This window comes from Leptonotus elevatus, chromosome 13 (genome assembly GCF_054856555.1).
Source record: "Leptonotus elevatus isolate MCC_2025b chromosome 13, RoL_Lele_1.0, whole genome shotgun sequence".
Lineage (NCBI taxonomy): Eukaryota > Metazoa > Chordata > Actinopteri > Syngnathiformes > Syngnathidae > Leptonotus > Leptonotus elevatus.
This window is the reverse complement of record NC_141251.1, coordinates 22,072,686-22,089,465: the sequence shown is the minus strand read 5'-3', so window position 1 is coordinate 22,089,465 and position 16,780 is coordinate 22,072,686. Positions and strand designations below refer to the sequence as shown.

General features: G+C 39.2%; 2 protein-coding genes across 4 annotated transcripts in view; one reads left to right on the top strand and one right to left on the bottom strand.

Moving 5' to 3' along the window:
- b3gnt2b (UDP-GlcNAc:betaGal beta-1,3-N-acetylglucosaminyltransferase 2b) overlaps nt 1-16,780 on the bottom strand; it is a 338,578-nt gene that overhangs the window by 171,045 nt on the left and 150,753 nt on the right. The gene's annotated exons all lie outside the window — the stretch shown is intronic.
- ehbp1 (EH domain binding protein 1) overlaps nt 1-16,780 on the top strand; it is a 163,706-nt gene that overhangs the window by 146,115 nt on the left and 811 nt on the right. For all 3 annotated transcript variants that reach the window (XM_086092420.1, XM_086092421.1, XM_086092422.1), the window contains 3 exons: nt 1,608-1,707; nt 2,287-2,360; nt 15,977-16,091. In XM_086092420.1, coding sequence (XP_085948546.1) covers nt 1,608-1,707; nt 2,287-2,360; nt 15,977-16,091 — 289 coding nt within the window. The remainder of the gene's footprint in view (nt 1-1,607; nt 1,708-2,286; nt 2,361-15,976; nt 16,092-16,780) is intronic.

The following is a 16,780-nucleotide window of genomic DNA, read 5'->3' as shown; positions in this document are numbered from 1 at the left end:
GTTAGCATCGCTAACCGGTGACGCTTTATGACGTGGCCGAAGCCGCCGCGTCAACGCTGCAACTTCGGCATCAACCTCGTAGTCACCATCATCATCATTGTCATCATCAATGTGCAATTTAGAACTGGTTGATGCTTCTCTTTTTTGAAAAAAACGATCAAGCGTGAGCTGCTTGCCACTGGTCGCCATTTTTGCTTCCTCTGCCATTGTCTCCTCAACACTCTAGCTCCGCCTCACGTCTTCTACTACTGACGCCCACCCAACCTTTTCCAAAGAGTCATCGCTGCCATCTAGGGGCCAAAAATAGTCATTATACTAACTAGATCTGCTTGATACTTTCAGCACAGCTGGCCTAGGCTTTCCTCCACCCGTTTCCCCCCCAAAAAAACTGTAGTGAACGTCTTTTAACGTCTTTGGAGCCCCTCCGTAGGTTTTTACTAAACGTTATTTAACGTTTTTGGCAGTAAAAGAGTTAAATACCGGTTGAAGTTTGACTTCACTGCCCTTTTTTGATTTAATGGCCTTATTCACTGCATTTTAACAGAATATAATGCAGTGTAAAATGCATATAAATCAGGATTATTTTTTTAAAACACATTTGTGTTTTTGTCCCTTTAAACAAAGATTTATGAAAATTCCAAATCAGGTGAAGATTCACAAAAAAGCATTTGCAAAATGACACCGGGTAAATTATTTTGTTTTTATTTTATTTTATTTTCACAACAAAAAAAATAATATAAAATATCTTGATAATAATGTGAATGATAGCCTTAAAGTATTGTTTTTTTTTTAATGGTTTAAATGTTTTTTTAAGTATTTAATAATAATGCATCAGATTTATATAGCGCTTTTCTAAACACTCAAAGACGCTTTACAAGGGAATGGATACATTATTCATGCACTCACACATTCACACTCTGGTGGCGGTAAACTACTTTAGTAGCCACAGCTGCCCTGGGGCAGGCTGACAGAAGCGTGGCTGCCAGTGTGCGCCTATGGCCCCTCTGACCACCACCAAACATTTGCACCATTTGAACCCCAGTGTGAGTAGCACTGGAGGCAATGTGTGTGAGTAGCACTGGAGGCAATGTGTGTGAAGTGTCTTGCCCAAGGACACGACGACACATGACTCTGTTAGAGTGGGGATCGAACAGCCGACCATCTGGTTACTGAACGACCGTCTCTACACCCTGAGCCACGGCCGCCACCATTTGAATTAGATATCCAACTATTTCATTCATTTAAATGAATTTACAAAAACGCAATGTTTTTTTTATGTCAACCTGAGATATCTATTGTTTTTTTTTCCTCTGAACAATTGAACCAGTTTGGAAAATCTACCCGTATCAATTTTTATATACTTTATATGCAAGTTGTACTGTAAGTGAACTGAGACTAGTGTGATTTCTTGCGCAGATGCTTAATAACTCGTTTTTTTCATCTGTATGGAATAAATACAAAACTGTTTAATTTTATTTTTATTCTTAACAAAATATTATATAGTATTGTTGCTCAATGCTTAGCATAAAAAAAAAGTAGCATGTACTGAACCTTACGCCATGATTTTGTATTTCCAACGTGTGTTTTTTGGTTGTTTCTTTTTGCAGGCAACAACAAGGAGGAGGAGGAGGCTATGATGCAAGAGTGGTTCATGCTGGTCAACAAGAAGAACGCCCTCATCAGGAGACAGAACCAACTCTCTCTGCTGTACGTTCACGTCACGTACTTACTCTCTCATTGATTTACATGAAATCAATAGAAATGTGCACATTATATTCATCTATTGCTGCTGTCTGTGTATGTACTGTATACCGTAGCTGTGTGTGTGTGCTCAGCTGGTCCACACACACATTTACGAGGATGTGGAAGCGTGCGAGTGGCGAGATTGAAGTATTCCTAATCACATTATATCACGACCAAAGAGTGGGGCGTTTAAAGTGGCCAATTGACAGAAGGGCTTATTATGAGGCCTTTGTGGTCCCTCTTTGTGCGGGAAAGACGAGCGTCAAGGACAAATTCTATTAGGGCTCATTTTTTAATATGGCTGAAAGAGGAAAGAATTGAATTTGTGCCTCACACACACACACACACACACACACCTGCCGTGATGTCATTTCACACACACAGACACACTGAAGTGTGTCTGTATGTGTGTGCGGCACTAGATTAAAAATGTGAGAAGGTTCCGGCGAGTGTGGCAATCAATGTGTATTTATGTGGGTGTCCTGCCGTAATGATTTAGTCATTAACATATTGATGAACTTTACTCCTCCCTCCCACCTGCAGGGAGAAGGAGCACGACCTGGAGAGACGCTTCGAACTGCTCAACAGAGAGCTCAGAGCCATGCTGGCCATCGAAGGTAACACACATACACACAGATGCAAAGCCGGGTTGGCACGCTATGTTCGGGTGTCTAGGAATGCACAGTGACGCAAAGATGGTTTAGGATATATCTTGTCAAACAATATGAATAAGTTCTACACCTGCCTGCAGTCAGTAAAAATCTGAAATATGGAGAGACCATATACACTTTTATATAGGTTTACCCTTTCCACACGCATTTAGATTCATTAAAACAAACTAAAATACTTTTTTTTTTTTTTCTTAAGTGCTTTTTCTTAATTTCGCTAACACAGTTCTCCAAATAAGAGAGCATGAGTGCTTTACTGCCAGTTGAAGTTTACTGTAAAAGGTAATTTTATATTTCAACAACATGTTCAATTTCGTCTATAACAAAAATCCGCTAGCTTATTGGTAAATATCATAGATGGGCTAGTGGAAATTAGAAGGGATTGACCGATATGCATTTTTTGAGACAGTTGCCAATACCGATTTTTGGCAGAAGAAAATACAGATTACCGATTAATGGGCCGATTATTTAAAAAAGTATATATAATGCATAAAATTATCCCCTCCGCCCCATTCCTAACATTTGCTATTACGATTTACTCTGCTTTGAATAACAAGTCCATCTTATTACCTTATCAACAAATTTCATGAAGTGTACAAGGTTATTGTATAGATTTGTGTGTCAATAATAAAACCAATCTTACTTGTTTACAAATGATGTACTGTTTATGGTTAGAGTACATAATTGGGCTGAGTCACGATTATTTGATTGAGATTGAAATCATAATTAAAACAATTTATGATTTCAAAACTTAGTATTTATTCTACTAAAGCTGCTCAACTACTTAAAAGTGTCATTGTAGGGTCATGTCCATTCATCCCTGCACTTTGTTTTTGTCAAGTACAAATTATGTTGTAAATATTATGTGAAATTCAAGCCGTTTGCATTTTAATTATTCTAAGCATTAATCTTTTCTTTTATATATTTTTATATTGTGTTATTTTTAGAAGTCTTGGGACTTACTGGGCTAACCTGGGACCTCTGGGATTGTATTTCATGCCTTATCATGTGGAAATGTGTGTTAAGACAAAAAAAAAATCCTTGGATGTTTGCATCCTTGAATTCTGAAAAAAGAAATTATTTAAATCTTTGAAATATCAATTAGCTTCTCGGTGGCAGGGCCTCGGGGGTGGATGAGGTTCGGCCGGAGTTCCTAAAGGCTCTGGATGTAGTGGGGCTGTCGTGGTTGACACGTCTCTACAACATCGCGTGGACATCAGGGACAGTGCCTCTGGATTGGCAGACCGGGGTGGTGGTTCCTCTTTTTAAGAAGGGGGACCGGAGGGTGTGTTCCAACTTTAGAGGGATCACACTCCTCAGCCTCCCAGGTAAGGTCTATTCGGGGGTGCTGCAGAGGAGGATCCGTCGGGAATTTGTATCTCGGATTCAGGAGGAGCAGTATGGTTTTCGTCCCGGCCGTGGAACAGTGGACCAGCTCTACACCCTCAGCAGGATCCTTGAGGGTGCGTGGGAGTTCGCCCAACCAGTCCACATGTGTTTTGTGGACTTGGAGAAGGCGTTTGACCGTGTCCCTCGGGGAGTCCTGTGGGGGGTGCTTCGGGAGTATGGGGTACCGGGCCCCCTGATACGGGCTATTCGGTCCCTGTACGACCGATGTCAGAGTTTGGTCCGCATTGCCGGCAGTAAGTCGAATTTGTTTCCTGTGAGGGTCGGACTCCGCCAAGGTTGCCCTTTGTCACCGATTCTGTTCGTAATTTTTATGGACAGAATTTCTAGGCGCAGCCGGAGTGTCGAGGGGGTCCGGTTTGGTGGCCTCAACATTGCATCTCTGCTTTTTGCAGATGATGTGGTGCTGCTGGCTTCTTCAAGCCGTGATCTCCAGCGAGCGGAGCGGTTTGCAGCCGAGTGTGAAGCGGTTGGGATGAGGATCAGCACCTCCAAATCCGAGACCATGGTCCTCAGTCGGAAAAGGTCGGGGATGAGGTCCTGCCCCAAGTGGAGGAGTTCAAGTATCTTGGGGTCTTGTTCACGAGTGAGGGTAGGTTAGAGCGGGAGATCGACAGACGGATCGGTGCAGCGTCTGCAGTGATGCGGACGCTGTATCGGTCCGTTGTGGTGAAGAAGGAGCTGAGCCGAAAGGCAAAGCTCTCGATTTACCGGTCGATCTCCGTTCCTGTCCTCACCTATGGTCACGAGCTGTGGGTCGTGACCGAAAGAACGAGATCCCGGATACAAGCGGCCGAAATGAGTTTCCTCCGCAGGGTAGCCGGGCTCTCCCTTAGAGATAGGGTGAGAAGCTCGGTCATTCGGGAGGGACTCAGCGTCGAGCCGCTACTCCTCCACGTTGAGAGGAACCAGTTGAGGTGGCTGGGGCATCTGGTTCGGATGCCTCCTGGGCGCCTCCCTGGGGAGGTGTTCCGGGCATGTCCTACCGGCAGGAGGCCCCGGGGACGACCCAGGACACGCTGGAGAGACTACGTCTCACGGCTGGCCTGGGAACGCCTTGGGATCCCATCGGAGGAGCTGGCTGAAGTGGCTAGGGAGAGGGAAGTCTGGGCTTCCCTGCTGAAGCTGCTGCCCCCGCGACCCGACCCCGGATAAGCGGAATTGAAGACGGAACGGAACGGAACGGAAATATCAATTTTAAATATAACTTAAAATGACAATGACAAAATAAAAATAAGAACATGAAATAAGAATAGAATATACTCAAATAGTAGCAACTGAATAAATGGTAAAAACAAATACTGACTGTTCCTCTGCGTTTTGGCCTCTAAGGGGCAGTGTGGTGCCGTGCATCCATGGCGTACACACTTAAAGTGAGTACAGAAGAAAGTTATAATTTAATTATATTAAAATAACTCGGTTTTCACACATTGGAAACAATTTGTGCCTTTGTGTCGTGTTATCTTACCTGTGGGTATGTGTTCCCACAGCATTTGTGTGTGAATATTTGTTATTTGAAGAAAAAACACTCCTAAAGTCGATGCTAACTTCCTGTTAGCATTTGAATTGGATCCTCCCTTCACTTATGGCATTAGCGCTAGGCTAGCGATGTTTCAAAAACAAAGCATGTTTTGTAATTAAATATACAGTGGTTGTTTAATTTTACAGTTAACTCCAACTGGGATGTCATTAAACAGCTTAAAGGACGCTTGGGGGACAACAGAATAGCCAGAATAACATACGCTACACACTTGCAACTTGCTAATGCTACGTAAGCAAAATGGTGCATTCAGGGTACTTTCACTGCATTGGAAATTTCACGATAACATTTTAAGGGGAAAATAACCAGCCATTTGGCCCAATTGGCTGATTGTTTTGGCAGATGTCGGACGATTATAATCGGCGGCCGATTAATCTGTCGAGCACTAGAAATTAGTGTCAATTTTACACTACTGTGGTGCCTTGCGAAACAAGTGCACCCAATTTATCATTATATTTTATTTTTTCAATATTCAAGTTTGTTTTGGTTTGACTTGCGAGCAATTTTTTTTTAGATATGAGCTTCACACTAAGCTTAACGCTGACCTTTTGGCAGCTTATGAAGAGCACAGACATCTCCATGCATATCTGTTTTATGTTACCCACCAGTGGCCAACGCATGCACACCAGAAGGAGCAGCAGCACAATGTCCATTAAGTTCAAGTATTAAATGTCGCAAAAACTGTTTAATTTATTTACATTCTGTTTAATTATGCCATTACTGTATGGTTTTATAAAGTACAATAATATAGAGTGCTAGTTTTCATATTAAAAAACAAACTTTTTTTCTGAGGGGCTAAACCATGTAGAGGACTTGAGATGTTATGGTAATGGAAAAATTAAACTTGCATCTCAAGCCGCCGCTGTAACTCCAAAGTTTCAAATAACTGCGACTTAAACAGACCTGGAATAGTAACACATACAAACCGAGCACACAACAGATTCTATCAGTACTGTTTGTATAAAGAAAGTGAAGTTTTTTTTGTGTGTGTGTGAAAATGTTCACTTGGCCATTCTCTGTCTTGTGTGTTTGATGTGCTTGATGTTAATTGCGTAGATGAGGATTAGACTGCAGTCCTGTTAGGGATTTCACTCGCTGATACTTGATCAATGCTATCTGTTTCTTCCTCCGCCTAGACCCGACTAGCCGATGCCTGATTGAAGATCCCCGCTGCACTTTTTTTATTATCCAAAGCGAGTGTTGGATAATAAAAATTGTGCCATTGTGTCGTATCAAAGTTTTCGGGAGGCAAGTGGAGGGTGGAGGGTCCGGGAGAAAGTTTAATCCCCCTCGACGGCGTCCTCTTTGGCAAAATGAACCTTTGGCCAATCAATGCTAATTGATTTTGCTATTCGACATTGACCACCACTCCCCTCGCCAGCCTCCACGCGACCATTGTCATTTCACTGATAAGCTACCTGCACCATCATAAATCAATTGTAATTAGCACGAGAGCAGGAGAAAGAGGGGGGACGACGGAGGGAAGGGGGCAGACATGCATAGTCGAGCAGGAGTGAAGGAGCACACCACACCTGGCTTCCGTTTGTTATTTATCGGTATCGAGCCGCTTTGTCGAAGGCGTCACTCAAGTGTGTGTGTGTGTGTGTGTGTGTGTGTGTGTGCGTGCGTGTGTGTGTGTGTGTGTGTGTGTGTACTTGTACATACTACATTGTGAGGACTAAAATACGTCTTTAACCAACAGATTGAGGATATTTTTGTGAAGTGAGGACATTTTGGCCGGTCCTCACAACTCAAGACCTCTTTTTGAGGGTCAAGACTTGGTTTTAGAGTTTAGGTTTAAATTGTGTTATGGTTGAGGTTAGGGTAAGGAATGGGGGTAGGCAATCATTTTTGATGATTGGGGTTAGGTGAAGGATCTAGGAAATGCATTATGTCTATGGATGTCCTCACAATTATATATTATATATAAGTACAAGTGTGTGTGTGTGTGTGAGCGTGCGCGCGTGTGTGATTATGTGCGCGTGTCAATGACTCTTATTTGGTGCTTGGTCAGGCCCATTGAGAGACGGCCAGGCGTGAGAGTGATTGTCGATTTGGTTGGCCAGTCCGTCACACACACACTCACAGAGCTGAAATACACCTGCACGAACACACACACACACACCTGTCTAAGATAAACTAACAGTGTATTCCATCAAATAGTGGCCGACACCGTTTATTTACTCAACTGCAGACAGTGGAGGCCTTTATGTGCATATTTTTTAAATATAGTGGTGCCCTGACTTAACAGTTTAATTTGTTCTGTGACCATGCTCGTAACTAAAAACACTCATATATTTAATCTTCTTGTAACAAAATCAGGTTTCATGCATGTTGGGTGGAAATCAGTAAGACCACATGAAGATCTACTTTAACGTGCTGCTTTTTTGGTTAGCAACAGAGCAGAAGTTGACCCTTTAATATCCTTGTATAATAGCGTCTGTTGAGCTGAGATGATTGCACTTACTGTTATTTTGGCTTTCGTAATGGGAAAAAGGGAGGCGTTTATTTGTCTGTATTTATTGGGGCATGCCGTCTATTTGAGCTGGGGCCATTACTTGAGGAAATACGGTAAACACCAGGCAAATACTCATGTAGTGAGCCGAGTGACAAATTTGAGGAGGTGTGCAATTACGCATTTTGTGGTTGCTGATAACTGCGTGCGTGTGTGTGTGTGTGTTGGTGCAATGCCAGACGGGGAAATGCCATCTGTATGCCACGCTCTCATCTCCCCGCCACAAAATTGATCCACTATGGCCTCTTTATCTGCTTACACATTCACACCTATGCTTGTGTATGTGTGTGTCTTGCCAATGTACGTGTGTGTGTGCGTGTGTTGTAAAGCGGGCGCCCTCTCAGCATCTAAAAGGGATTTATGCATAGTCGGGTCCCAGAGTTTTTCCTGTTCCGCTTTGATATGATAAGCTTTTTTTTATATGTTTAAAATCAATATGTAATCCTATGCAGGAGCTTATCCTGCGTACACACACACACACGACAGTTTGTAAATCTATTTGGGCTTTTGTAAGGCAACGGGGGCGGCGCCTTGGCCTCCATTGATTAGCTTCACTGTGGAATGCGATCACTTCGGCGACTTTTTATGATGTCGCCGATTCTTTCAGAGCGGATGTTGCCACGTTTTTATTTTGTGTGTATTCAGTTGATGCAACGAGAGTGTTTTCATGCTACACAGGCTAATGTTTCGCCAACAACAACTGTCATGTTTTGTTGACTAAAATTATTTACTGCCTTCTCGTCTTCTTTCGTTGTCTTTTTGCACTAATTTGTGTTGCTGGTGCAGATTGAAGTGCACTACAGCTCTCAAAAACATGACAAAACATCAGAAAAAAAGTCTAAAGATTAAATAAAGATAACAAAAATCTTTTTGGTGTAATCCTCAGAATTTCGGCCTGTACGAATTTAATGGATATTTTGAACTGAAACTCGTCACCCAATCGAAGAATGGGTGACGAGTAAGTAGTAGATGAAAGGAAAGGTTCAAGAAGCTACATTGAGAAATAATGAAGTTATACATTTTTACTCTAAAGGTGTTTTTGGCCCATATTTTCTATAGGCGATAGATATCACCAAAAAACATTGCCCCAAAAATGTTTTGCACCCAGCTGAATTTTTTCTGTGCGTTACACTCAGGTTGAAGTGGCTATTCTAACGAGACTCTGCATTTTGTATTTTGACAGACTGTCATATTTTGGAAATCTTGTCAGATTGCAACATGTACCTCCAAATTTAGTTTTTTTTTTTTTTTTTTTTTTTTTTAACTTGGTAAACAGCACACACAAAAATCTTCATAGTTTATCATTTCTGATGTATGTAAAAACAAAAGCAATTCACTGACTTTTTTTGTAATTAAAAAAAATAGTATTTTTTTAAAGTAATTACAATTCCCAAAATTTGAAGTTATCTCATTTTCACTTCAATTATCCCCCTTTCTAGGAATTTGTGGATACAGATATTGTTGTGGGAGATTTTTTTTTTTATGTATCTCCCAACATTGTGGCATTTTTCAGATTGAAAAGAAAACAACAAAATTACATAAATTGCAAGATTAAAACAACAACAACAAAATGTCACATAATAAAAACAATTTTAATTCACTAATTTTGGAAATTCATTATTTTCATTTCAATACTTAAAAAACTTGTAGCTTGTGTCCGCTATGAGCTAGCATGCAACTTGTTGCTTTGCCATGTACATTTCATCTTTAAGCAACAGTATGTTTAAATCGAAGCTTAAAACTTTTGCGTCTACTACTCCTTCACCGCTGACACTTTTTGTTCCCCCGCAGTTGCCTTACACTTGGTCTTGGGCCAACATCTGCCAGGCGGGGAGACGCCAAAACGGCAGAAGAAAAAAGCGAGTTGTGCTGCTTCTTATGAAGCAAAGATCAATGTCTCCTCACTTGTTTGGAGCGCTCTTCTCTCTGCTGAATGCATTAAGTGTTTTGGGGGGCGGGTGGGGTGGGTTTGTACATACAGGCCTGGGGGGGTTCACGGGGATGGGACCAGCGCATTCTTGTGTGCCTTGTGCCGACTCACATGGTTACCAGCGGCGTGCACGACCAGAATTAATCTGAATATGCAGCCACCGTGCCAGCAGTGTGCGAGGTTTTCCTCTACGTGGAAGCTCTCCCTGAGGGTGGGTTGATGCGTAGGGGGGGTTGCATAGTGTCTGTGGGTGTTGTGTTGGTTGGCGGGTGTCTGCTTACCCAGCCTGCCTCGCTCTGCTCACGTCTCTCATCTCCTCTCTTTATTGTTTACCTTCCTAATGAGGGGGGCAGGACCTGGAGATGTGTGATTGACAGCTCCATGCCCCCACCCCAATCTCCCCCTCACAAACACGCACACACTGGCTTTTGGGCTGAGAGGAGTTCTGAAGATGATTTTTTTTTTCTCCCAACATTCCTCTTTGTGCTTGTGGGAAGATTTTTGTCGTTTTGGTGTTCCTGTGCCACCATGTGGGGGGGCGAATTTGTTACTGAGAGTTTTAATGTCAGAAAATAATATATAATATCAGACTCATCTATCTGAGATCAACCACTAAACTTTTTCTTCTTGTACGACTTATCGTTACTGAAGAAAACATGTTGTGGGGTGGCCTAGTTGCTTTGGATTGTGGGATAGAAGACACATTTAGCATTTGACATTCCACTTGACTTTGTCCACACAGCGTACGTTGTTATTGTTTCTTTAAACATAAGTTGTAAGCTGTGGAACGTACGCTTGTCACCATTCCTCCACTTTTCCTCTTTTAAGTGACTTTTGTAACTACACAGAAAACAACTTGAATACATAAAAAATATGCTGTGCACAGAACATGTAACAGAAAACACTGTGGGATGTACATTTGTCACTATGTTGTGGGGCGGATTTGTGATTTTTGTGATTTGGTTCTTTATTGACCATATAAACACAAAGAAAACACATTACAAGTCTAAAATATAAATTGAAGTAAAAAAGAAAACAAGAATAGGAAGAAAGAAAATAGTTTATATGTTCTAAAAATTTGCCAGCGACATATGCACACAAAATCAACAGACACATACCGCAATACATCTATGAATCACCTTCTCATACTTACATATACAATTTCCATTACACTCATACCGATACATCCAAAGAAATTACAGCATATATACATGCTGATGTAAGTAATTTTTTTAAACTTAAAATTTTTTTTAATTCAGCAAGTGACTGACATGTTTTCAGGTCAGTTACAAAATCATTCCACTAATTAACACCTTTTACAGAAACACACCTTTGCTTAACATTTGTTCTCGTATAAAAAAAAAAAATTGACACTAGTACCCCTTTTGTTATAATCTCTCTCTAATTTCAAACAGCTTCTGAGTACTGTGGCAGAGTAGATTGTTGAGTACTTTATACATTATTTGTGCAATTTTAAATTCAAATAAGTCATAGAATTTCATTGTATTTGATTTAATAAATAGTGAATGAGTTGGCTCTGTATATTTTGATCGATTTATAATTCTTATGGCTCTTTTGAAAACAGGATCGGTATTTGTTTTATATGCGTTTCCCCAGATTTCCACACAATAGGTCAGATATAGTAATAATAATTAACAATATAATGTGTATAATGATTTCTTATTCACGGCATCCTTAGTTTTAGAAAGTATCGCTATAATTTTTGACATTTTCTATGTGTGACTTCCAACATAATTTTTCATCATATAACTACTCCAAGAAATTTATTTTCATACATTCTTTCTATTTCAATTTAATTTACCACAATTCTTAACTGTTGTGTGGTTTGTCTAGTACCAAAAACTATAAACTTGGTTTTGTTCAAGTTTGATAATAATTTGTTTAAGTCAAACCAGTTTTTAATGTGTTCAATTCATTCTCCACCGGAGAATGATACCATAATTTTGACCTGTTGTGTGGTTTGTCTAGTACCAAAAACTATAAACTTGGTTTTGTTCAAGTTTGATAATAATTTGTTTAAGTCAAACCAGTTTTTTAATGTGTTCAATTCATTCTCCACGTTAGTCAGAAGCTGCTTCAGGTTCTCTCCTGAACAGTGGAGAGTTGTGTCATCGGCGAATAAGACACTTTTGAATATTTTTGAGACACAACAGATATCATTTATATACAATATAAATAAGTTGGGGCCTAGCACAGACCCTTGGGGGGGGGACTCCATGAGTAATCTTCAAGTGTTTTCATTGTATATTGTTAAACTGTAAGTACTGATATCTATTATCCAAATAACTTTTCATCCATTTATATGCCAAACCTCGTATGCCATAAATTTCTCATTTATTCATTAGTATAGAATGATCGATAGAATAAATGCTTTTTTTAAATCTATAAAAATTCCAACAGTAATTTTTTTTTTTATCTATGTTAGTAGGTATTGCTTCTACGAGTTCCATTGAGGTGGTCCGTTTTTCTCTAAACCCATAGTGATTTTCAGTTAAAAGCTTATGTTTTTCAATAAACTTGTCCAGTCTATATGAAAATAATTTTTCTAGAGTTTTTTAGAACTGTGGCAGTAGTGATATTGGTCTATAATTAGTGAATATATGTCTTTCTCCATTTTTATGAATAGGAATAACTTTTGCTATTTTCATTTTTGATGGAAATATACCGGCTTAAAACAACAATTTACATATATATGTGAAAGGTTGCACAACATAATCTATAATACTTTTTACTAATGTCATATCAATATTGAAGCAGTCAGTGGACTTTTTATTTTTTAAATATTTTAACAACATTTAATACTTTTGTATCATTAACAGCATTAAGCCACATAGTGGATGGATTTTTTTAATATGCTTTTCTATTTCATGTTTGTTTCTTGGCTCAAGGATTTCTTTTGCTAAATTACTGCCAACATTAACAAAATACTCATTAAAATCTTAGCTATGTCTGAAATTTTTTCAATAACAATACTTTTATCTTTTATAAAATATTCTGGATAATCTATTTTTGATTACATGATTTAGTATTTTCCATATTTCTTGTGTGTTGCTTTTATTCTGCTCTAGTAATGCATGGTAATCATCTTGTTTACTTGTTCGTATAATATTCAATAGTTTTTTTTTTGTAGGTCTTGTACTTTATTTCAGCTTCCATAGTTCTATATTTAATAAATCTTTTGTATAATTTTTTTTCTTTTTACATGCATTCTCTATCCCCTTTGTCGTCCATGCCTTATTTAGACCTTTATACTTTCTTGTGAGTTTTATTAATGGACAATGTTTATTGTATAGAGAAATAATGGTAGACTGAAATGCACTGTGTGCGATATTGGGATCATCATTTGAATAGACATCAGAAAGATTGTTTTTCTAAATCCAACTTAAAGGCAGCCATGGAGCGTTGTGTTCTTATTAGTCTTGTTTCTGATGTGTAAATTATTGTTTTTTTTTATCAAAATAGTCTTGGAAGATTGCTAAGACCGGAAGATGATCACTTATATCATTAATAAGAAGTCCACTTTCTATTTTATGGTCAATTTTATTTATAAATATGTTATCTATTAGTGTAGCTGTATCAATTGTTATTCTGCTAGGTTTTATAATTACAGGGAATAGATCATTACTATACATTGTATTGATAAAATCTGTTGTTTTCTGATGCCCATTTGGATTTAACAAATCAATATTAAAATCACCACAAATTATTTGTGTGTTTTTTTATCGTTTGTGTATCTGAGAATGTCCGTTAGTTTTTCATTAAATATGTCAAGACATGATCCTGGTGTCCTATACATACAACTTATAATGACATTTGGTGCATTTTTAATATGTACTTCAATGGTTAAACATTCCATTATATTATCAATGGTGGTAGTCAAATATTCAATTTTACTGCTTCTTAGAGCTTTGTCTACATATATTGCGACAACCCCTCCCCTTCTATTTTCCCTATTTGTTGCAAACAATTCATATCCTTCCAGTCCCCTGTCACTATTTTTTTCATTATCAAGCCATGTTTCTGATATGGCAATTATTTTTGAATTTATTTAATTTATTCAGGTATTCTTTGATTTTTGTAAAATTTCTGTGGAGACTTCTACTTTTGAAATGTATTATTGAAAGTGCATTTTCCATTTTTATAATTTCAGCTTTCAGTTCAGGAATCAGTTATTTTATTTTCATTTTAACAGCATCTGTATAGTCCTCATTTATGAAAATTTTTGTTCCCTTAAGATTCTTAGCTTTTTGTAGAATAACTAACTGATTTATCCTTAAATTTTTGCAGCTTCACTACCACCGGCCTTGGTCTTTCTTGTCTGTCCTCACTAAATTTTCCTGTGCGATGTGCCCTTTCTATATCAACTGTTTGCTGAATTTTTAGGTTTTCAGTTATCACTTTCATAACCTTTCCCTCCGTCTCAGTCCATGACTCTCCTGGTGACTCTGGAATTCCATCAAAGATGAAATTTGTTGCTGAACAATGTGAGAGCTTTGTTTACCTCAGGATAAGCACCCATACAACTAAACTTTCCCTCTTTGCACACAACTTTCTGTTTTTGTAAAACACTCTCTTTTTTTTTTAATTGTGGGATGGATATTTGTGACGGTGTTGTGGGAGGGACACATTTTCATGAGGGTGACACCTCACAATAGTCAACATCAAATAAACAATATACTTATAACATGAAATCAGGATGGACATGGGTCACCATGTTGTGAGACGGCCTACTCGCTGAGGATTGTGGTAGATAGCAGTGATGTTTACCTGATGATGACCATTCACACGATTAATTTCCGCCTTTTGATACACGACCTGCTGCTGTGCAAAATCAATACAAACATTTGTACAACAACGCTGTGGGATTTACATTTCTCCCTCCTTATTTTTATTTTATTTTATTTTTTTAACAGAGGCGAACGAACAAAACGAGAAAAGAGATTGTGGGTGTACAAATATTGGAAGTGAATTCATTTTGTTCAGACTTCAAAGAGACGATGATGACCAATCAGGAGAGAGTTCAGACCTTTCTGGACACACACGTATAAACAATAACCAAAAACACACGTTTTTTTTTTAATAGTGTTGGATTCATTTATTGGCAAATCAATATGTCATCAAATATTTATGGCAGGGAGGCGCTGAGGTTCAAGTTGCCTGTCAATGGGAATTTTTGTCAGCCAATCAAATGTTTTAATTAGCGCCTGCCTCTAATGATGAGAATGGCGGGGTGGGACGCGCGCGGTCTTTTCTGTGCCGCCCGGGGCGGATGTGCGCCCATGTGCCCACTCATATCGAGCCGACATCCCCACCCCCGCCCCCTCCTGGGGCAAGCGGATGGGGATTTGGGTGGGGGGTCCTACCTGAACCCCTGTGGGACCCAGTTGGGAGCCCCTTCCTGTTCAGGGTCTAGAGACCGGAGCCTAGACCACACCTGTTTGTTTGGTTCTTTACAAAAGTGCCACATGATAAACATGTTATTACTGATAGCTCTATTACACAACATCAATGATATAAACAGTTTCCTTCCACCCGCCCAACACGTTTGGACACTTTATAAAGCAAAAAATATGAAAAATAACAATTTAGTGCTCTGATGTTTTATGTCATTTTAAGCTACATTATTTTCTCAAAAAATGTCCGTCCCTAAAATTAATGGCAACCAGATGCAATTTGTGCCAAAAATAATTTTACAAAAGTAAATTCGTTTTTTCGAATTAGGATAAAATATATTATCCATTGAAAAAAAATCTAAGACCGCATGGAAACATTTTCAAATGAAAAAAAAATGCAATTTTGTTTTTTAAAAAAACACTTGAGAAAATGCAAAAATAGTAAAAAATAAAATTAAAACGGAAAAAAAATGTATTTTAAAAATACTCAAAAAAATCTAAATATTAGACAAAAATAGACAATATATAAAAGTTGAAGTGTAGCCCTGTAGAAGATAGTCAAGTCATTTCCTTGACATTTGAACATTTAAGCTTGCTAGTTTTCCTTTGGCAAACGTCCTTGTGCAGCCAAATCCGAACTAATCCACTTTTGATGATGTCAGAGCTTTTTGAGCCACCTCCAAATGTGAAATTTGGACAAAATGGTGTTGCTTGTCGACAGTTTGTCATTGTTGTTGTTGTTGCTTTTGATGCCCTCAGATTGGCAGAAGACGGAAGCCCAGAAGCGTCGCGAGCAGCTGCTACTGGATGAGCTGGTCCTTCTGGTCAACAAACGGGACGCGCTGGTCCGGGACCTGGACGCCCAGGAGAAGGAGTAAGTGGCAGGCGCACGCTACACCTGCTCACATACAAAATGACATCATCATCATCATCATCAACAACAGCATTTCCTAAGACATGACTCATTACATGATAAAAGCAAGGAGGCAATTTGGGGTACCTGGTCCCCGTGGTTGGCCCCTTCATATCAAGACTCCAGAAACGAGTGTTGTGCATTGTGGGTTGGCGGGTGCCCCCACCTCACGTCACTTGAGCAGCATCTCTTTTTTTGTGTGACATTTTTAAAAAGGCAACAATCAAGCCCTTGAAATGAATTGTTGCTATGATGTATTATTTAGGTAATTTAATTCATCATTTCAGTGATGTCATCATACTCAATTAGTGGCCACCAACTCTTATTAGTACCTTTCAAATAATGCCTCCCTATTAAACACCACCCACCCAAAAACCCGCCCCCGTACCCCGACCAGAAAAATGAAACATGTAGGAACAGTAATCATTCCTGTGTTTAGATGCTAACATTGACACACTTCAAATAGTTAACCTATTCAGACTCTTTTGCTAACCAAAACTGCAGCACTGCAAACAGTGTTTCGTGGAAGTCTGTATGGGCATTCTAACTAAACAATTCCCAGAAGCCATGATTTCATCAAACATGGTTGCTTGTCTGTTGTCTGCAGTGGACATTACTTCCTCAAATGTGTCCCTAAAATTAATAAAGCA